The sequence below is a fragment of the Perna viridis genome, chromosome 5, assembly GCF_037379345.1.
Source record: "Perna viridis isolate PV_CMFRI_1.1 ecotype Kerala chromosome 5, ASM3737934v1, whole genome shotgun sequence".
NCBI classification, from domain to species: Eukaryota; Metazoa; Mollusca; class Bivalvia; order Mytilida; family Mytilidae; genus Perna; species Perna viridis.
This window is the reverse complement of record NC_142449.1, coordinates 9,150,752-9,173,806: the sequence shown is the minus strand read 5'-3', so window position 1 is coordinate 9,173,806 and position 23,055 is coordinate 9,150,752. Positions and strand designations below refer to the sequence as shown.

General features: G+C 33.2%; 1 protein-coding gene across 2 annotated transcripts; it reads right to left on the bottom strand.

Moving 5' to 3' along the window:
* Nucleotides 1-1,306: 1,306 nt before the first annotated feature.
* On the bottom strand, nucleotides 1,307-22,020 carry LOC148615884 (uncharacterized). 2 transcript variants are annotated; one of them, XM_088582506.1, is made up of 2 exons: nucleotides 21,871-22,020; nucleotides 1,307-4,492 (listed from the first exon to the last, which is right to left on the bottom strand). In XM_088582506.1, the coding sequence occupies exon 2, from the start codon at nucleotides 4,471-4,473 to the stop codon at nucleotides 1,624-1,626; it is 2,850 nt and encodes a 949-aa protein (XP_088438632.1). In that variant the 5' UTR covers nucleotides 4,474-4,492; nucleotides 21,871-22,020; the 3' UTR covers nucleotides 1,307-1,623. The 2 variants fall into 2 exon arrangements, with proteins under 2 accessions (XP_088438632.1, XP_088438633.1); XM_088582507.1 differs by lacking the exon at nucleotides 21,871-22,020 and adding an exon at nucleotides 4,961-5,186.
* Nucleotides 22,021-23,055: the final 1,035 nt, after the last annotated feature.

Here is a 23,055-nt window from a genome sequence, read left to right as displayed (position 1 = left end):
TAGTAGAGCCTGACTCTCGTTTATATATATAGAAGTTGACTTTGTATTCTTAAGCTTCAGTAGTTTTGTCGTTTTCCTTCAATGATACATCATGGTACACCTATTGTTCCGGCAACCCTCTCCCAAACCACTTCATGGGGGATCAGAAGAGTCTAAAAATAAGGTTTGCTTTTAAAAAGTCATATACTTAAGCCAACATGGCGTTAGATAAAACAATTGTTTCATTACAGTAGATATGTAAAGAAAGTATTGTTCAGGTATGTTTCCTATACTGCAAACCTTTTGTAGTCTTTTTAATATTCATCATATATAGTATGCGCATGATATTAAGTGATAGAATAGTTCTGATTTGTAACTAATTGGGGACCGGTCAAAGTTTATTGCCACATAGCAGTAGATACTTTTTTGATGTAATTGTTTTTGTTGGGACACCAGTTTTTTTATTATCCATAGGACATGATTCATTGTAATTGGAATAATTATATGTATTAAAATAGAAATAGCTTTATATCAATACCTCATATGTAAGATCTTTATACACTGAATATGTTTATATAATATTTTCAAATAAAAACTTTACAAGAAAACCATGATAGGACACTAAGTTCTTACCAAGTTGACATAGGACATCATTTTTTTTCAAGTCAAATAGCCACAGGGCTGCAACTTTTATTTAGGCTCTTATATTTTTTGCACCGGTCCTATGTGGCGATAAATTTTGACCGGTCCCTTATGCGTGTAACATACTGTTCTCTTTTCAAAAAACATTTTAATTACATGTAAGGTGCATTCAATTAAGTTGTATTTTATGTTATTTTATGTGTATCTGTATTTTGCAACTTTCAAATTTTAACTGTGTTGTAATCTTTAAAACATGTTATACTGTAAGCAAAGAAAGGCAACATGCGATATTATTTTACACCGTTTGAACATAAACACGATTTTATTTGCTTTATGCATGTCTGGTCTTTGTCCCTAGAATATATTCCTTTGATTTCCGCTAGAATCTTAGTTCCGTTGATTACTCGTTGAGTAATGACTGTATAAAGAGAGGCAACTTTAGTAGATGACTGCAAAATGTTTTTGTACTATTTCATATTTAAATTAATCATGTAGAAATTAATGCAGTGTTCCTGTGACATTTCAAAATATTTCAATTGTTTACTTGATTTGATATTATGAGTCAGTTGCAAATCCAAATGATTTTTAATTCCAATACCTGCTTTTAACCATTCTTACATCAGAATAAAATAGAATTCCCATACATATGATGGTTTTTCCTTTCTATTAATCACAAAACAAATCGTCGTCTTTTGTAACAATTTATTAGTAAATAAATAATAATGTTTAAATATAACAGTGAGTTACGTAATATTATACTATCTGATCAATGAAAGACTTGGATGTTTTGATTTTCAAAGGGAATGACATTTAGATGTACAGCATGCACTCGAATTAATATTCAAAATGTATGAAGACCATTGAATGGTCGATAGAGTGATGATTTCTGAAGGTTAAACTGTCAAACATGACGCAATACATTTATATTTCAACAGACAGTTTTAAGAAAAACCTTTAAAATTTGCTTCATTTCGACCGCAAAAATATCCAATAACGTTTCTATCAATTGAACTTAAAGACTTTAATATCGCCATTTTCTTGAGTAACAATCAGTTGCCCGAATGGACTGAGACATACAGCTATTGGATTTACCAAACCATCGTTCGTAGACAAAACAATATGTTTGTACTTGCCGTCAACCCCTAACATATGAATCGCGTTTCCATTCTTATCGGCAATCAAAATATTGCCCGTTCTGTCTGTACACATGCCTCTTGGGTCGCGTATGATGGTTTCGTTCATTGGTTCTCCGTATCTTGCTTTTCCGTTCCTTCCGAGACATATCAGGTTATTTCTAGACTGGCAGTCTGAAACAAGAATTTCTCCCTGTGTATTTGTGCAGATATAGTACGGCCAAGTAAATAGAAGACGACCATGCTGTCTGTAGTCATCTCGATAGGTTTGAAGAATAACACCATCAACAGTCATGACGTCTACGCACTGACCACCAGAAGAACAGCACGATACAACGATGCAAGGATTGCCAGGAACCGAAACAGCGTCACAAGCTATACCGCGATACTGCTTTGCAGTTCGAATTCGTTTCCGTACCCGCATTACATCGTCCTTTAGAATGACAAATATAATGGTTGAAAGTTCTGGGAGAGTAACGACTAGTTCTGTACTGGAGATATCAATAATACCATGAGGCCAACTAGGCACTGATGCCTCAGCAACTACACATCCCGAAGGATCAAACGCTTTCAACTTTTTATTGTGGAAATCGGTTACAATCGGCGTACCATCTTCAAGAACTGCGACATCAATTGGCCAACATTTTTTTGCATCACCGTCTGTTTTGCCATTAAACGAGAAAAGTAAAGGTAGACTTTTTGACTTTTGAATTTCCTGCTGATGATTTGTTGGAAGATTTGATGAATTAGTTTGATCGTCATGTGCCTTGGTTATCGGAAATAATTGTCTTCCAGGCAATAACGAATCTGAAGACATAATATCTGATTTTATTGGTTTTATTAAAAGATCGCTTTCGCCTCCGTCACGAGTTGCTTCAGTCCTTTTTATTGCCTCTTTAATAAATAGCGACTCGTCCTGGCTCATATTAACTTGAGACATATCAGGTTTAGAAGCTGGTGTTGTGCTGGTCTGTTTTTCTAGTTTTTCAAAATTCCTTTTTGCTAATGGTGGTGACAGAGGTGTTACAATAGCTTCTCGAGGAAGAGGTGGTTTGTTAACAGTTCTCGTTCGAGCAACAGTTCCCTGAGGTGCTCCGTTTGAGTCACCCGATTTTTCAGATAACAAGACATTTCTTTGATGAGATGACTTTATAGAACCCTGCCTACTGTCAGAAGCAAGGTTCCTTGCCGACGATTTAATACTTTCTCTTTGAACTTCCTCCCTTACATCGGCATTGCTATGGGATTTAGCTCTAGAAACGCTAGGATAGCGCGGTGTTCTTGGCTGTCGAGGTAATGTTCCAGATCTATTGGGAACATTTTTATCATTCGACCTCAAGTCTCTGTGTATTCCTCTCATCGGTACGCTTTTACGCCGTGGTGGAATTGGAGCTGCTTCCTGAGAACTTACGGATTCGCTTGAAGTAGATGATATACTATTTGTAGGCGTGTTTGAATGCTCTAGTGGTTTTTCAACTCTAAAGGTACCCGTCCTTTTGATAGATCCGGTACGGGTTTGACCGTCCTCTTCGTTATATCCATTCATTATCAGGTAGTTATCTTTGTTCAAATCTACAACATCAATAATTCTACCGAAGGATTTCATTTCTAGAATTCTTTGTAGGCACGGATCAATAGAGAATTTGTACCTTGTGTTAAGTTTGTTAAGTTTTGCTTTCTGTATGGCGGACCGCATGTCGTCTACTTGGACTTTGATTGTGTCAAAAAGAGACAAAATTTCAGAGTCACTGCCAAATTTCATCAAGTTTTGTAACAAGTTATTTGTATTATCAACATTCTTTTTCATTTCATCGACGTCTTTTAACCTAGAGTCAACTTCTTGCACCGTCCTTTTGTGTTTGTCTTCTAATTCACCCACCAGTTTGTTCTCTAGATTCAACAGAAGCTCGTTAATCTTAGCCCTAACATCACTAAGCTCAGATATTAAAAGGTCCTTATTTTTAGCAAGCTCTGATAATTCATTTGAATGATCATTCGACCATTCGATTAAGACTTCGGTTTGTCGTTGCAAATCGTTGTATACATGTTCACTTTCTGGTTTTAGTTTCTGCACAGCGTCTGTGACAGTTTCTACCATTTCACATCGCCTGTGTTGAACTGCTACACACGAGGAACAAATAGCTGCATGACAATCAACACAGTAGAATTCAATCATTTTGTCTCTGTGATGTAAACACGGAATATCTTTTCTCGTACTTAATATTGACTGCATAGGATTACTGCGCATGTCTTCTAATGAAATAACTACATGCTCTCGACATGCTTTAATGACGTTGTGGGCATTGATACATGACTGACAGAATGCTATTTTACATGTTTGGCACCAGTTTTCTGCCTTATTTCGACTACAAGATTCACAATGTTTCTCGGTAGAATGCATCTCAAGCTTTTCCATAAGACTTTGTATGAAGTGATTGTCCGGAAAAACTTCGGCCCACTGCTGAACGTTCCTATTTCCGACCGGGATGTCCAGTTGTAACTCGGACCGGCAGACTGGGCAAGAGAAACATTTGCTGGTTTCATTACTGTTTTCATCTCCACTGATAACAATGCCAGTATCGTCCAGTTGACCGAGAGACTTGGCTAAACAATCCCGACAGAATGTGTGAAGACACGGTAACAGTTTAGGAGATGTATATCTCTGTATACAGATAGGGCACACTAAAAATTCTTCCTTTATTTGCTTTATGGTTTCCATTTTCGATTCTTGACAAATACTGAAATAGAAAAAAAGACGGGTTTTCAATAAATATTATTTATGGTAAATAATGGGAGTTCTTGTTATGCATGGTGTTATCGAAATAATTTTGGAAATTATTGTTACATATTTCTTTTTTTTTTTTCAGAAAACTGCTTATGTGTTTTCAACATTCGTTTTTCTTCATTCCTGAATTTTTTTTCATCATGGAATCTCAGACAATGTATATTTGTCGGCTATTCAATAGTGTATATATCACACAAACGAAATTGTTTTGTATATTTTTTGCAATAATCACCAATAAACTCAAACACAATTCGTCCATCCCTAACACGAGAAAATTAAATGGTCCGTTCCCTAGGGTAAACTGTTGTAAATATTTATTTTTTTGCCTTAAATCAGTTGTTGGTTATTACATTTTCTCATTCAGTTATGATTTCCCTTTTAAAGCAAAAGACAGGGATATCTTGTAATGACATTTACCTACCTTCATTAATGTAGATTATAATGTTATAAAGAAATAACTTAATCCTATTGAACTTGTAATATAAAAACACTGCACATGCTTTGTTTATATCCGACATGGAATATAAAAATTGTTATCGGTTATTTAAATGATACTGTACACCTGAGGCCGATTATTAAATCCCAGATTTTATATACATAAAAGGCGTAGGATAATATATTCCTATACAAACGATTTTAAAATTTGTCATCACTAACCTTTCGTCACAACACGGAGTGTTTTCTTTCAATTTTTAACAAAGAAATATGATACAAAGTATTTGATTTACCTAACCCCTTTCTCACTTCAATCTAACTCATTTTCGAAATGATTTCTTACATTTCTTACTAGATAAACAATATACCCAAAAGCATTAAATAACAGCATGTAAAACTCTCCCAGTGCAATACGTATCAATTATGATATTTAGAAAAGCTATTAGGGGGAATTGAGAGTCTTTTATATCAAACCGCCGAGTCATTACTTTTTTATATACTACTGACTGAGATTGAATTACAATGCAAGCACATCTAAAATGACATTTACCATTTAAAGTTAACACATGTGAAAAGCTAACAAAATAGAAGCTTCTTTTTTTCACAAATCATAAGCAGCATCGGGCAATTTGAATATATCGTGTAGTGAAATAGATATACGAAAATCATTTATGTCGAGCAACTATGAAGTCTTTGGTTTGGACTAAATCAAAATAAATCAAAATAGTTAAATTGAAATTTTATTACGCTTTTAATTGGTTGTACTGTGTGTAGGACATTTTGTATAAACTACTTTGGTACGTCATTAACGTCGATTGAATCGCATTCCGCTTTAAATAATCAAAGACTGAAGTCTTCAAAGTCGCTAATCTTCAATTATTCTCTGCCACTGATTTTTGGCTTACTTCCAACATCCGAAATGGCACGAATGCAATATGCTCTAAAATTGGGTGACTTCCGCTAGAATATTGGTTTCGTTGATATGATTACTCTTTCGTAACCGTGATGATCCGAATGTTTTCAATCAAAACAACTGGTTACCAGGAACCAGATTAAACAACTGGCAATGGCTTTATATAGATATCGGGGCCCTGATAATGTATATGACCTATACAGTCAATTGCAACAAGCCCCTGTTTAAATCGGAAATTTGGTAATATTACATTAATTAATTCAATGCTAACCGATCATTTCGTCTTTTATTGTAAACTTCCCGTTCTCATACAAGCAAGAATCACACATAGACATGTATATGATATATTTAAAAAAAAAAAAGAGGTGCATTTTAGCGATCTTTGGGTCGCTTATGATATTGGCCAGGGAACCAGATGAGGAACCAGATTAAACAACTTGCAATGAATATTTATATATATCAGGGCTCTGCTAATGTATATGACCTATATAGTCTTGTAACGAGCTCCTGTGTCTGAATCGGGTAATGTTTAATGCTAACCAATTATTTCATGTAAACTTCCCGTTCTCACACAAGCAACAAACACACGTAGAACACACGAGTATGATATCTGAGAGGTCCATTGTTTATTCGTATGAAACTAGGCCTATGACGCCATGGCGGTAAACACGGCACAGATCTGTAGCATAACGTGGAGTAGTAGTATATAATTATGCAAATCATATTCGAATATATTGTACTCAAATTACGAGTGCAAGAAGTCGTTTACAGTATTAACGACTTGCAAACTAAATCAAGTTTTGAATAAGGTGGAGTGGAATAGATTAGAAATTAATTCAAAAGCACTATTTTCAATTTCTGTTCGCGGTTTACGAGCAGTTATGGTAAATTGTCCAAACGCTGGCTTTACAAGACTTTATACCGTCAGTGACACATTTGAGTATCGTTCTTAATATCTAAAGTTCTCTATTTTAGGATCTTGTTGTAATAAGATTTAATAACCATGTACATAAGGTATTATAAATGGCACTTACACCTGATAATGATTTCACACATTCTACTTCTGAATAATTTCCTTATGTGCGTTAGGTAAACATTTATATTCTTCTTATAATGAAATTAAATCTTAATTCTTTTCTCAAATTTATTTTTAATGTAGGTATGGGCTGTCTTGAGGCACCAAAAGTATTTTGATAAAGATTCGAATGGTACTCTCAAAGCTGAAGCTAGGTTTACATAAAAGTCTTGAAAATTGTGTTTTCTCCTTCAGGCCTATTCCCAGCAGTTGGCCATAAAGCTTATTAGTGCTGCGTACGACTGGGGATTTTTCGAATTTTTATGGGCCTAGAGGGTATACGGCTGTTTCATATGTCAATGGAAAGATAAATCAATGTAGTTTTTGAATATTCTTTTTTTAACTGAAAGTGGTAGAATTTTCTGCTATTTTGCATTAATTAGAGGAAGGGTCAAAGATTAATCGACCTCAATACACTTTGATAAGTGATTTAAGTGAAATCGTGCATTGTAGGTAACGGAAAACGAGTAACAAATAAAGATCATATGCATAGAATTTCAAAAATGTGAAAAGGAAGTTTTTCCGTCAAAAGTTGACTATTTAATCACAGAACAAAAATGACCCAAAAATTGGTTGCATTTTAGTGCATTTTCAATGATTAAGAGATAATAAGACACCGTAGAATATTACAATGTTTATACACATATTCTTTACCGAATAACAAATAAAATAAAAACAACGAAAAGAAACTGGTGGTTTAGACCAGGTTCATTGGCAGGATATTAATTTTAACGCCTTTTTTTGTTTTTCCTTATTCACCCGTCGAATTGTTCATATATCCATATATGAATGACGTCATTCCAGATTTAAACGAATGAGGAAAACTCTCGCATTTCTTAAAAGTCATCTAGTATGTGACGATGAAAAAGAGAACGTAAGAGAATTTAAATGGATTAATTCAAGTAAAATCGGCCTTTACTTTCATATAGACCGATGAAAAGTTTCCAAGTTATGAGTTGCTTATTTCCGATTCCTAGATCTTACAGCATCTTCGTTATTAGCCTGGCTTGCTAGTTGATTCTTTAAAGTTGTATATGTTACTCTTATAAGATTTTTTGTATTAGTGGTGTTTTGTCTTGACTTTGGATATTTATATAAGTAATAAATATTTTAACTCTTTCAAGTCAAGTTAGATGAAAAATTGCCACCCCCTACCCGTGAATAAAAATGCCTCAACATGAACCCAAATGTTAATAATTAATACATAAACGGTGTACAATGGACAAATTAGATACTATTGTTTTAATTATCGATGTATTCAACATATATTCTCATTTCAGGAGCGTATTTTTCAGTTTCAATGTGACAATAATGAGTTTTTCAAAAAAGGGGAATTTTCAGAATTTCATGTTTCCTTCAATTTCACCTATAATTGGTATTTTTTTTTTCAAATACCGTACTTCAAATAAGCTTTTGTATATTCAAATACAATTATATAGTGTCTTAGCTTTGTAGTGGGCCCAGGTAATAAATATTTTAACTTTTCCAAGTCCAATTAGTTTAAAAATTGCCACCCCCACCCATCAAAAGAATACACTACCTAAATATGAACCAAAATGTTAATTTTTAGCACATAATCGATGTAAAAAAGACATGTTGGGTACTATTGTTTTAATTATCGATGTATTCAACATATCTTTTCATTTCAGGTGAGTTATTTTCAGTTTCAAGCTGACAATAAAGAGTTTTTCATAAAATTTGGAATTTTCGGATTTTAATATTTTCTTCCATTTCGCCTGTAATGGGCAATGTTTTTCAAGTACCCCTCTTCAAACAAGTTCTTTTTATATTCAAACATATTTAAGTATCATCTTACCTTTCTAATGAGCCAAGGCAATGCACAATTAAACGTATTCCAGGCCATTTGGGCGAAAGAATGGTACCCTTACCCACTATAATCTACCCCAATGTGAAAGAAAATGATCGTTTATAGCACACACGAACTGTACGCAATGTCTGTCTGGCATTTATTATGGAGATATTCTTGTATCAATCACATTGTCAAGCAAAATTATGCTTGTATTGTCCTGTAGACGACAAAATATTACAAAAAAAGGGAAATTTAAGAATAAAATGATTGGCATACATACGCGCCTGAAATGAGCAGGTATGTTGAATACATCGATAATTAAAATACTAGAACATAACATGTGTATTGCACACCGTGTATATGCCAAATATTAACATTTTAGTTAATCTTGAGGCATTTTTATCATAGGTAGGGGTGGCTATTTTCCATCTAACTTGACTTGGAAAAGTTCAAATATTTATTACTTGGGCTCATTTTGAAGCTAAGGCATTATATTAATGAACCGTATCACATAAAGGCTTGTTTAAACTACGGTATTCTGAAAAAAGATAATATATCGGGTGATATGGTAGAAAATTCTGAAATTCTGAGAATTCCCATTTTTCCGATCTTATAGTAATGTCAACCCAAAAGGAAAATACTAGAACATAACATGCGTATTGCACACCGTTTATATGCCAAATATTAACATTTTAGTTCATCTTGAGGCATTTTTATCATGGGTAGGGGTGGTTATTTTCCACCTGACTTGACTTGGAAAAGTTCAAATATTTATTTCTTGGGCTCATTTTGAAGCTAAGGCCTTGTTTCTGACCCCTACACGGTTAAAATCTGAACCGTATCACATAAAAGCTTGTTTAAACTACGGTATTCTGAAAAAAGACAATATATCGGGTGATATGGTAGAAAATTCTGAAAATTTCCGACCTTATAGTAATGTTAACCCAAAAGGAAAATCTAAGCGTTTAAATTTATAGATATATTAGGTACATCATTATCTTAATTATGAATGACTTAAATATGAGTTTTACGGTGTCGGTATGCTGTGAATGAGAATTCTGTTTGATACTGAGACTAGTTTTCTAGGGGTAGGGGTGAAATTTTTAACATTTTTTGAAAATCCTTTCTTGAAAATTAGTTTTTCGTGGTTCATTTATGTAGAAAATTAAATTATCTATCGAATGATACTAAATTTGAGACGTTTTAGATGAGCAATAACTCGTTGAGTCGAATTTATGTGACTTCTGACCGAAAAATCGAAAATCCCATTTTTCGCTTTTTTTTTTTTTTTTTTGATTAATTCTGACTATGAAAATCGCCATAATTCATCAAAAGAACCCCAGAAGTATAAATTGTGATAAAAATAAACAGAAAATAATTGGAGGTATAAAGGTACCTAAAATCACCATGAAGTTGATGGATTGGGGTGGGGGTGCACGGTGGACCCTCCCAGCCCATAGACTAATATTAGAGATGTTTAATTCTCAAAATGATTGTGCACTTGTTTGAACAAAATGTGATAACGAAATCGTATTGTACCATACATCATCGATTTCGAACAGTCAGTTTCTACCTTAATTTTTAAATTGTCCAAATTGTTTAGCCGGATTTTATATGCATAACCATGAACATTTTGATATAGAATTTAATTGTTTCCATAAATCAAATGAGAATATGATTGATAACATGTTAGCACTGGGTTGGAGATCGAAACATATGGAACAGTTAAGACAAGGGGTGATAATCTAAATAGTCATTTACAAATTAAAGATATAACAACAAGAATGCAAAGCCGTATACCGTTTTATATATCACATAGTAAAAGTTAAGTTGTGAATCAAAAACACACAGGTACGAATTTTAACAAGACTGGCTGATTGATTAGCGAGCTTCCTCATTTAACATTGTTTTATGCTGCCCTAATGTGCACCATTATATGAAGCTTTACAATATAATTCATTTTTATGAATTTTTAAAAGCATTTTAATGTGCTGTCCATATAAATGGATCTGTCTGAACTACCATCTCTTTAGTACTTAATACCTTGAACTACTCCGATTTACTTAATGATACTTCAGTTGGCAGGTATGTCGAAAAAGTTGATGAATAGATGAATAAATGATTGACCTTATATTTTGCCAATAAACGTTTATTCTGTATTTGCACAAAAGAAGAATTGGTTCAAAAATAAATTGACAAGGGGAGAAAATAAATTGCCTATGGTTTATCTACATTCAGATTGGAATTAAAAACGTGATTTTAGATGATTTAGATTATATCTCGGTACGTTTAAGGTTTTACAATGAAACTAGACTCAACAAAGAGGTTATACCCGTACAAAAACCTTATAAAATTTATAATTATATATCCAAATTTGTGACTCGAGTATTTATATCGGCAATAAATAAGAAAGTTACAGTGGTATTTTAACCAGAAATGGCTAGTAGTCCAGAAATGAGAACAAAAAATACCTCCAATAATTATTTTAACCGTATTCAAAATGAATTTTCACTAAAATAAATATTGCAAGTGTTTCCAAGTAAATTGTCTTCCATGATAGTATGTGCGATTTCACCGAAACTCTGAACGTTCAAGGTCGGGTATGACCAAGACGATTTTGTGTGGACTGTCGATAGAAGTACAACTGTTATTGACGCGTAATCTTAGCTGATCACTATATAAAAATGAGCCCTTTGTTTTTACAATCCGTACACAGTAGTTTATAGAATTAATGCATTAGAATATATCACAATTCTGAAGTAAACAAAGAGTAATCAAGAGAACCAAGATTCTAGCGGAAACCAAAATAATGTAATTGTAAAAGGGAGAAAGACAATATATGTAAAACAGTCATACACAACAAAGAACATAAAATGACCAAAATGATACAATGTACATTCAAAGTTACAAAAGTAAATGAACAACTCGAACTCCACTAAAATCTTGGAGCATGGACCAAGTGCATCGATAGGGTAAGCATCCTCTGCTTTTCTAGAAACACCCACCGGGTTGCTCATAAAAATTCAAGTCCAGGGTAGACGAAAGAGGAAAGGAAAACTATGATACGTTGAACAAATGAGCTTTCATGATGCAAATGGATAAACCGTAACAATCCACGAGTTCATGGTGACGAGCATAAAACTTCTGTGGTAATGACTTCAATATAACACCATTCCAGAAGCCTAATTGTAAACTAATAAGACGTCTAGCGCAATAAAAAAAAGTTTGCGTAGTTACCGCAAGCTGTGGCATAACGTATGAGTTTTGATATGAAAATTTCTTATGCAGGTGCTGAAGGGATGTTGCCACAAATGAAAGGAAAGTTAAATATACGGAATGAAAATTCATCAAGTTTGTCGTCGTATAGTTTAGTCAATAGTTTTTCCTTTACCATCGATATCTAAGTGTAAGTTAAGATATGAGACAGACTTCACAGTGTCTGTAGTATCCTTTATTTCGAGTTCTTTGGGGTAGATTAGATGTATCAAATACCCGAAAATGGAATTGTTTCACGATAATTTGTCATCTATATAGCGGAAACTGAGATTAGCTAAAGCCTTCTTTTTGATCAGATCAGCCATAAAGTCAGCCTCACAAGAGTGGAGCAATAGGTTTGGAAGTAGAGGAGCACAATTTGTTCCCATTGGAATGCCGACCGTTTGCTGAAAAACGCGTCCACCACACTGCTCAAATATGTTGTCGATCAAACATTCGAGCATTTTGTGAACATCTTCGGTATAATTGGAAGATGATTTGGAATTATTCTTTACAAAGTATGGAGAATCTCTAATAAGAATTACATATGTGTAGGTGTACTTCTTTTTTGGAGCAACAACTATGTGTAATGTTTTTGAGCCGGGATTTTAAATGAGTATGGGGAATAGAGGTATAAAGAGTTGGAAAATCATAGGTTTTAATGCTATTCTATTCTCATCATAATCTTGAATTGAGGATTTCCAGAAGATCTTTCGATTTTTTCCAGATAAACAATGAATCAATATCACTACGGGAGTAATAAGTGTCGTGGTAGACCCTCTGACAAATAAATGAAAGGTAAATAAGTTTCTGAGAACATTTGTTAGAAATGAATGCATCCGATTAAAATGATGTAAATGAAAGTTTGATAAAACTATCAATTTTTCTCAGTGTTGGTTGCAAGTAAAATAAATGATCTTAGATCTAGATCTATAAAGATAAATTGAAAATATTTATTCCTTAGCTCTTGGAATATACAGATTCTGTGAGTGCATCTGTAGTCAATACGTAGTTCAGTGTCTGAACAAATATAGAAATAAGCAATAACTGTGTATTCAAAAGCTGAAGTATAATTCTGGAGGTTGGAAATTATATTATGTCCACGATTGACAGGAACAAACAGGCAAGAGGATTCCATACAACGAACCTTCCTAACGATGTTTCCTTATAATTTTTGAAATGCTGTCATTCCTTGAAGACTGTAAGACGGATAAATTAATTAGGTGCGGTTGGTCATTTGTAATGGACAATTGGTAGCTAAGAACCAAAATAGTGAAATCTGTAGTTCTACTTGTACGTATTGCCAATAATGGAAAGCACCTTCGAATTAATGTTTTGTTGTTAGTTTGCAGATGTGTGTTAATTTTTATTTCATTTTATTAATCTCATATATATCATATTGTGAGTTTAGTGCATCTGTCTTAGTCAACGTTGCTTTGTCTTCGTCCGCTGACTCGAATTTTACCTTATCACAATAAGGATGGTCGCTTATTTACTTACAGCCGTTCTAACATGACAGTGTCAATGACTCAGTGTATTCTTTATAGTGTATAACAACAAAAAGCAGAGAAGAATTTTATCAAAAATGGATCACACAACAATTATGCAGATGAAAGGGCAAAACTCAATATTTTAACGATAAAAGGCGATATTTATCCTTACATGTGAAACATCTTTACGACTATGTTATTGCTACAAATTGGTTTTCTAATAAATCCGTATTTTTATTAAATAATCGTTACTGTAGTTAAAGTTTGTATGTTGTTAAAAGTCACTTTGGTGTCAGTAAGAGTTTGTCTTATTTACATATCTGTTGACTTTCATCATCTTTACACAAATTTCGTTATTGGTAAGTACCAATTACAATCTGTGATCTTCCACTTTATTATACTTGTTAAGTAAAGTACCAATTATTACATTCCTAGCTAATCACTGAGAGAGAGAGAAGACAACAAAGGTAAAACTCATCTATTACCAAATAAATTAGAAATTAAACTAGTACGAAGAAACAAAAGTAAATGCACTTAAGAAGCCAGAAGGGAATCTTTTCATTTCAACAGTTGTAGTGGATTTCTTTTGATGCAGCTAAAATGCATGTAATTGCAACGAAAATGGAAGAGTACGACATTGTTCACCAATTTAAACAATGGAGAATTAAAACAAGGTATTATTTGAATTTGGGATGATTTTAGAATTTAGAAAACGACAAAAAACATTTTGCAAAACTAACACTTACTAACGAGGTTAGTCATGCCAGCATGGCTACAGGGTAAAGTAAGTTGGATAACAAAAGTCAATGAAAACTTACTAACCACCTTAGTCATGATGACATGGGTAAACCCCTTTAGTAGTGGTCAATTTTATAATTAATTTTTTACTTATTTTCTGAAATCCACAATAATGCCAAACTCAAATAATACCTTGTTTAAAAATTACATTTGTCATAATCTGTATCTTGAACTCTTTTGACTTATTTAAGTAACGGCCAAACCGCAATAGATGTATGTTTTAACTTGCATTTCATACAAGTTTTTTATGCCCCAACAACGTTCAGTAGGGAGTATGTTGTTTAATTCCTGTCCGTCTGTCCGTCCCGTATAGTTATTCTGCTTAACTCCTCTACAGTATTTAGAGTACGAAGTTGATACTTTGCAGAATGATTATATAATATATGGATTGAAGATGTGCACATCATCAAGGTTTTCATTTCTATCAATATTTTACATTTTTATAGATAGTTGGACTTTTTTGTCACCATTTTGAGCGAATAGGGTATATGTCTATTCCAGATAACTCCTCCTACAGTAGTTAGGTTAGGAAGTTGATACTATGCAGAATGATTATATATGAATTGAAGATGTACATATTATCAGGGTTTTCATTTCTTTCAATATTTGAAATCTACATTAATAGTTTGACTTAGTCATTTTGACTGCTCATTAAATTCTCGCCATTCTAAAGAATTAAAGCTTGTTAGTATAAATTGACTTTTATATATTTCAGAAAATACATGCGGGGGCATCAAATGTGTCTCTCAGATACAACAATCTTCGCATAAATGAATTTTGACAACCAAACATTATGCAGTAGCTGTGTAAAATGGAGTGCGGGGGCATCCCTTTGTCTAGTTTTCAATATCATTTTGGCACTTCGTGAAAAAGATCATGCGAAACTGATTCGTTGTGTGTATTTTCCTCATTACTTTAATATGATTAATTTGTATAATTATATATTGTTACATATATCGTGCTTTTTGCGCCATTCTAAAAGTAGTTTTTCGTGAGTTTGTATTGATTCAATAAGCTTACTTTCAATCGTCATGAAACCTACCGCATAAAATGGTTTTAGTCATGATATAAAACTGATTCTTCAAGACCGCTTTTGAGGTTATATTGTAACCTCTAAACCTTTTAAAATTGCCCAATTATTATGATTACCAATAACGAGGAAATATTAAAAACGGGTATTGAAACATAATATATTCATTATAAATATAAATCTTAAATGTTATACAACAATGTATTTATACTATAGGGTACAAGTGGTCCATGGAGTAATTATAACCGGATGAAATGACATTAATTTACGATCAAGTAGCCAAGGATAGTCCTAAACTTTTGTCAGGGAAAACTTGTAAGGGTATTTATGGATGGTATCATCTGGTCGTTCTTTATTATTCTACTAAACCAATGAATGAAAGCTTATATAAGTAGGGCGTGAGAAAAAGTCAGTACGGGAAAAGTTGTTAATCTGTCGATACCAAACCATTTCCAATGACTTGCACACTTTTGAAGTAAAAGACTAAGCAAGGTCGGTGCGTTATTACATGTGACGATTTTTTTTAATTCTAAGCAAATATTTGATTTTTTTTGTGTGGGCGATCGTCCGAAAAATACGGTAACCAGACTTGAAAAGAAAAAAAAATCTGCTTCAATAGATACGATCCATACAACAGACAAGGACTTCGTTGATTCCCACAAATACGATCAAATGTGTCGAAAAATGTGAGTTCTTAGTTTCTTTAAGTGATAAGACGTTCTAATCGAAATTTCATATTCAGTTTTTAAGTACAAAAATCCTTCTTACATGAATTGTGAACAAGAATTTATCTTCTTAATAAAATTTCGACACATTAAAACCTCAGAAGATTCAGCGTTGCGTAAAACTTTATTTCTGATCTTTTCTTTTGAGTAGAATAAGAAATAATTGAAATAAACTACTTACAATTTTAAACTTGGTCTTGTTTTCTTTCCATTAAGCCCGGTTCATCGGTCAAGTTAAGGCACCTACGGTTGTTTTCATTTATGAATACACATTTAATGTTACTGAAACCTATTACAAAGAGCGGTATATAGCGGCTTATTTACAGAGATTTAACCGAGGCTTTGTGTTTGTTTGTTATTTGTTTTCTAAATGTCCATTCACTGAAATGGAATCTGTCATAAATTTAGATTTTAATTGCTCAAGGTTAAATTAAGTATTGTAATGGTCACCAGCTTAACTTCCCCTACTGGTTAAAACTCTGTTTACTGACTATTGTAAGTGTGGAATCCCTTTCTTTCAAAATTTCTATCTGATCAAAGAGAACAGGGTAGATATAGAAAACCTGATTAAATAGAAAGGACTGGAAACCTTTAGTGCTGTGATAAGATTAAACATTATTCCAGTTTCATTTGATAAATTCGAAACTTACGGGAAAATATCATAGGATAAAATAATGAATCAGAATTATGCTGTTTTCTTTCGGTGAGAGTTTTTTTAATCTAATCTTTCAAAATAACACATTAAACTCATAACTTAATAAAGTTATTCAGATATTTACCCACAGAAGAAGTTATTCATAGCAAGGTTTGCTATATGTACAATGTCTGTTTGTTCGTGCACTATATATATATATGTGTGCGTCAAAAATATATTATAGACTAAATACAGTACTGACCTGTATTGGGAAACGTCAATTTTATGGGGTATGGTACGGGACAATCTTATTTTCAACATTAAAGATGAAAGTCAAATATCGTCTTGAATTAAAAAAAATGAATGCATTCGGTAACATGTATATACATATACAGTTGGAAAGGGTTAATGGGGAATTTTAAAATGGTCAATGGGGAATCGGGAATGGGCCAATGAGGGATGAATGGGTGGTTAGGAAGTGGGAATGGTGTAATGGGATCTAAGGAATGGGACAATGATACATTGGGCAATGAGGGATGTTAAATGAGGCGAAGAAGAATGAAAAATGGAACAATGATGAATAATAAGGGTAAGGAATGGGACAATAAAGAATAATGAGGGTAAGGAATGGGACATTGAGGAATAATGAGGGTAGGGAACAGGACAATGAGGAATAATTAGGATAAGGAATGGGACAATGAGGAATAATGAGGGTAAGGAATGGGACAATGAGGAATAATGAGGGTAAGGAATGGGAGAATGGAATGAGGCATGGGGAATTAAAAAATTGAATGGATAAATGGGGAAATAAAACAATGAGGGATAGAACATGCATGGCATAGGGAGGGGAAGTTATATTAGATAGAAATTCTAGCATTAAGCTTTTTATGTTACTGGTCAATGAATGTTAAGTAACTTTTATTACGCAGTCCGTCTACCCGGGTGTTTGTTCTGGTTATCAGTGTTCTTGGCATAAGACAACAAAGTCACGTTAAAGTGGTCATTTAATTAACTTACTTATCAGAAACCAGTCAATTCACCTGTCAACCTTCTGCACTACTAACTCGTATAACAATTGTGTCATAAGTCAATAAGTTTCATTACCAGAATCGTACGGAGAGAATTAATCATATCAAAAATAAGGTTCCAGAAATTAAAACTGTTTTTCGGAATTGTCAGATTTATATATCTTCAAAAGAAGCATAGTTTCTAGTCAAAATTGAATGTTGCTTTTTTTGTGACAAGGGCGTGGTCTTTGAATAAGATATAAATGGTTTAAAGATCTTGCACTTATTTTCAGTTAACTATATATATTGGCAAAAAATATCGAAAGCGTCAGCTGTGTGATAATTCAAATACGTCAATGGCACTTTCGCTGGTATTTACTGAGGATTTAGGTATTTACTGATGAAGAAGCAACGTAGGATGCTTAAATAAAGTCTTTTAAATTCAAAAAGTTGTATTGGGAATGAAATCAATTTCAATTTGATTATTTTCTAAATTATTCCCATTTGAATGCTAGATTTTTAGATTTTAAAGGGTTTGACGTAAGTGAAATCAATTTCGAATTAAGAAGAGTTATTTCGATTGGTAATGGGTTTTTTTGTCTATGTATATATAATATTGCATAAGAAAGATGGCAATCGGAAAATCTGATCAAATATTTAGCGATTATACGTCCAGATAAATGGATTGCCAAATCAACACATTAAACGAAAATTTTACCCATTCAATATTTAGAAGAAATATTGTGTTTTCTCTGATGATATAAATATATAATTTATGCCGGTTTATAGTATAATAAATATATTATAACATTAGATGTCACTGTTTAAAGTCAGTTGGTTACTGTTGCAAATGTTACACGTATTTTCTAATGATTTCTATAAAATTACTAAGACAATACTATAAAGTAACCATTATGACAGAAGTGCTAACCCACCCGAGTTAAAAAAAACTGTTCTATTTCCCTATTAACATCAAAATATCCTTAGCTAACAAGAAATCTCCGACAATTTTATTCTTACTTTGTTTATGGCAAGAGGCATCCACCAAAAATAAATAAACACGGGTTCAGTTTTGGACCAATATTTGATCATAAATGTCAATTATTATACAGTGCCTGGTTTGTGGAGTTTGTACTGAATGTAAAATCAGAAAGCGTTAGTAAACACAGAGCGTCAATATACATATGCCAACCTTGGTAAACAAGACTGATTTCGTTAAATAAACAACACATTATATGCAAATATATATAAAATTATTGTTTAATTCAGTCTTGATGGTAGTGTGAAACACGTCACTCAAAGTGATTGCCAATATTCGATTGAACGAAAGTAGTTTTTTTAACAATCTGTCAAACTATTCGTGCAAAAAATGGATCTCCACGTACCCACAGACTTTCTTTTGTGGTACGTGAGTGGCTAAAACCTCTAACAAGTGACCTATATCTCAAATCAAGAAGACCCAACACAGAAAACTCTATTTCACAGAAGAAAACATATTGTGGTATGCAATGTTTTCATGCAAATACCATACGACGAAGGAGAATCACTACTTAATCAAATTATCATGTTCAATTGAGAATATTAGCATTCAAGACCACTTGGTCTACAGAAGAATTAAACTCATTCACTTATGTAAAATATTTGTATAGTGACATTATTATGTACTTTGTTGTAATTTTGACATTTGACAGTAAAACTATAGTTCTTTGTTTATTACATAGATATTTATTTAATAATTGCGTGTCTCTGTACATTTATTGTGTGTATCTTCAAGGTGTTGGTTAGTCTCTAGTGCATTTTCATAAAAAATGAAATAGCAGTTTGATATGTCAGTATAACAACAACAAAACAATTTCAGATTTTTATCAGCATTGTGTTTGATGTGTACAATCTTCAAAACAAAGACATATAATAATAAAACGTTTATGGCAAAAACCTTTTAGTTTAAAATAGCAATAAAATAGCAATAACTGTCGTTTCGATAAAACAGTTGTACAAAAATGTGTAATTTCTCAAGGATAACATTTATAACTAACGGCTCAGATTGAAGTTAAAATGAAACAAAACAACCGTCATTGGGTACCCTATAATAACACGACCGAAGTCACCCCCCCCCTCCCCCCCCCCACACACACACACACACACTCAGTCATGACTATGATGATTTATTTTGGAAAAATCTAAAAGCTGAAAACATTTGGTCCAGTAAAAATGTTTGAAAACCGTAAACTTGCACCCAGGTTTTGTAAACATAGCACATGATAAAAAGCGTAATTTTGTTTATCATACCAAAAAATGATTCACTCAGCCCAACCGCCTTTCAACAAAGCCGCGTTTAAAAGTAAAATACATAATGTAATTAAAAGCACACCTGACCGCTAAATCAATTCTACTGCACATTTTCACTCATCCCAAACTCATTTATTGCTAAGAATTCCTGTGAGTTTGTATTATCCTACTTTTTTATCACCTTGAATCTTAAAACATTGGCTTAAAAGTTCATTTATTCTTCAACATTTTCAATGAATGAACACCTTGCCAGAAAATGCACACTGAAACTGGGCTAGGTAAAATCAACTTTAAAGTTTAAATCTGCAGATAATGCAGTAATAGGCTCCATTTAATCTAAAAGGGACAAAAGAAGGGAGAAATGTAATCAACGACACAACAACCACTACATATATAGTACACTTAGTCTAATGCACACAATGTCACAAGGCCAAATTCCTACATTTGAAACCGTTCTAATCATCTACTCATGAACTATAAAGCCTGTGCTATAAACGGTGTTACTTCATTTGTAATAAATCAATAATCAATCCCTTTGGAATGGTCAGAATGTTGTGCCTTTAATCCTCTTCAAATGCAGAAATTCACAAGTGCACCAAGGGAGGGTGCCAATAGCAACAATATGGTGAATAAATCCAATATACGGGAATACAGAATGATAGGATCCCTTAACCCAATCTGAACCATGGTTTACGGACAAATATGGGTGCCAGATTAAATATTTGATGTGTACACATAGTCGTAGTTAGAAAAGAGCATTTATTATCAGGAGACCGCAACTAAACAAATTCTTGTATCAATTTTTGACAATGCTAAATTTATTCAAATAAGTTTTAAGTAGATAGGTAAATTTAATAAATGATTTATTGATTTATTGTGACATATTACAACCATTTAAGAAATAGAATATTGAAAACATTATTCTAAAGGGCTCCAGTTTGACTGGACTTTGGAGTTTTATGAATGGGCGACTGTGTAGTCATTTTGGTACCGTATAAGAATCATCGTCGGCGATCATTCCAGCTAAAAAACTATCGTCATAGTGTCAACTTACCAGTGAAACTTCCTTAAAACTTAACAAAAAGAAAGACAAAATTGAAGCCCGAATAATACTATTAGCAATTTCATCGTTTCCATCCCCGAAATTTATGCAACAAGATACGCGTATAACCTTATGTTCATGTTTAGGTTAAAGTCGGACTTTGCCCGGACACTCCAGGAATTAAGGGGGGGGTGGTGGTCAGACTTTGCCCGGACACCCCAGGAATTAAGGATATGTATCCAACTAACTTTAGTTTCGTGTTAACAGGATGTAATATTTAAAGTTTCGCAGTGTAACCTATGAAACTAGACAAAATAAAATTTCAGGATCCCATTATAACGAACAACTGCCATCTATCAAACTGTGCCAAATGTATTTACGATACGAAGATCTATATTAAATTGAAAAAAAAGCTGCACTAAACTTGGATTATAAATGTAACCTACATCTAAATTGAAAACTGAAAACAAATATACCAGTATAACCGTTTTTTGTATTTCTTAAGGTTTTCTTTGCTACCCTCGTAGCAGAAACTATATGTATAATATTAGTTGCTCCTAAAATCAGCGGTGGATCCAGAGGGGGTTGGCACCCCACCCCTTTTATTGGAAAATTTGTCATTTTTTCTTTGGAACCTCGACTGGCACCCCATTTCAAAGTGTTTGGATCCAGCCCTGTAAAATCCATTATTAGACCCCAGACAGAAACTGTATCCCAAAATCAATTAATCTGAGTTATTTCATTACTGCATAGTTCGAATATCTCATTTTGCTCGTCATATTATAGACCATGCAATCAATTAAAATCGCTGTTAATTTTTGTACTTACTTTACACTTAGTTACTGTCTGCTAGTTGATTCACCACATACGACGTCCTATCCTTCAACATCTTTCTTCTGGCTCACACTAATATCAATGACATTATACCGATGCAGTTGTAAGATATTAATGGCTGAATAACCACAAAAGGTTTATATATACATTTAATATGAATGTCTTTAACAGTCACGTGACTAGCAATACACATCTCTTTATGGAAATAATAAATATATACTAAAGGTTTTATTCAATAGGTATACTGCCGAACGTATAGATATTTCTGTCGTTCAGATTTTATGATATTGCACTGAAAAGGTTCGCGATCTCAGTGTCATTTGTCGAAATAAAACGCATGATAAAATCTTATATTTGTTTATTTATTAAATCTATATTTCGGATCATTTAGCTTTTTAAGAAATGTAACCACTCAATGTGAAATTAATACCTTAATACTCATAAGATTAGGCAATTTTAATTGTTTGGTATCCGTGTTCACAATTGCACATATTAAATGAAAAGAATGCCTGATGTTTCAAGGTTTATATTCAGTGGTAAAGTTGTAAATAAGGGACGAATCGATATTTTCTGCGATTAAAGGTTATGCTGGTTGATAGGGGACGACCATTATATTCTTAGGGGGCTGGCAATTTTTTTCAGGTCAGAAATTTTATTTCCAGCCTGGTGAAAGTCAGATTATTTATTTTCATCATAATCTTGACAGGAGCGGATCCAGGATTTGAGTTGGGGGGGGGCGTAAATTGAATTAAATGCCGTGCAAAGCAAGGCAAAAAATATTATGAAACTTGTGGTGATAATTTTTTTCTTACCGATTTATGGGGGGAGGGGCGTACGCCCGGTACGCCAGTCCTTGGATCCGCGCCTGCTTGACTAATTATTTATTTACCATTCTAATAAAAGAGTCTATTTTTTTTTTATGAAAAATTTAAATGTGCATATACGGGTTACCAAAATATGTGGTTTGAATTCTATATCAAAGCATGTGTTACTTTTCATGTTTTTTTTTATTCAACACATAATTAAACGAAGTTCATTCTCTATAATACAAGGTATAGTCTCTGCTATATACCACTGGTGCTATTCATGGGGCCGACATATGTCCTAAATTTAACGGGAAATATTGCGAGGGACTTTTCAAGGGACATATTCGCATATCTATGAATATGAATGAGATAT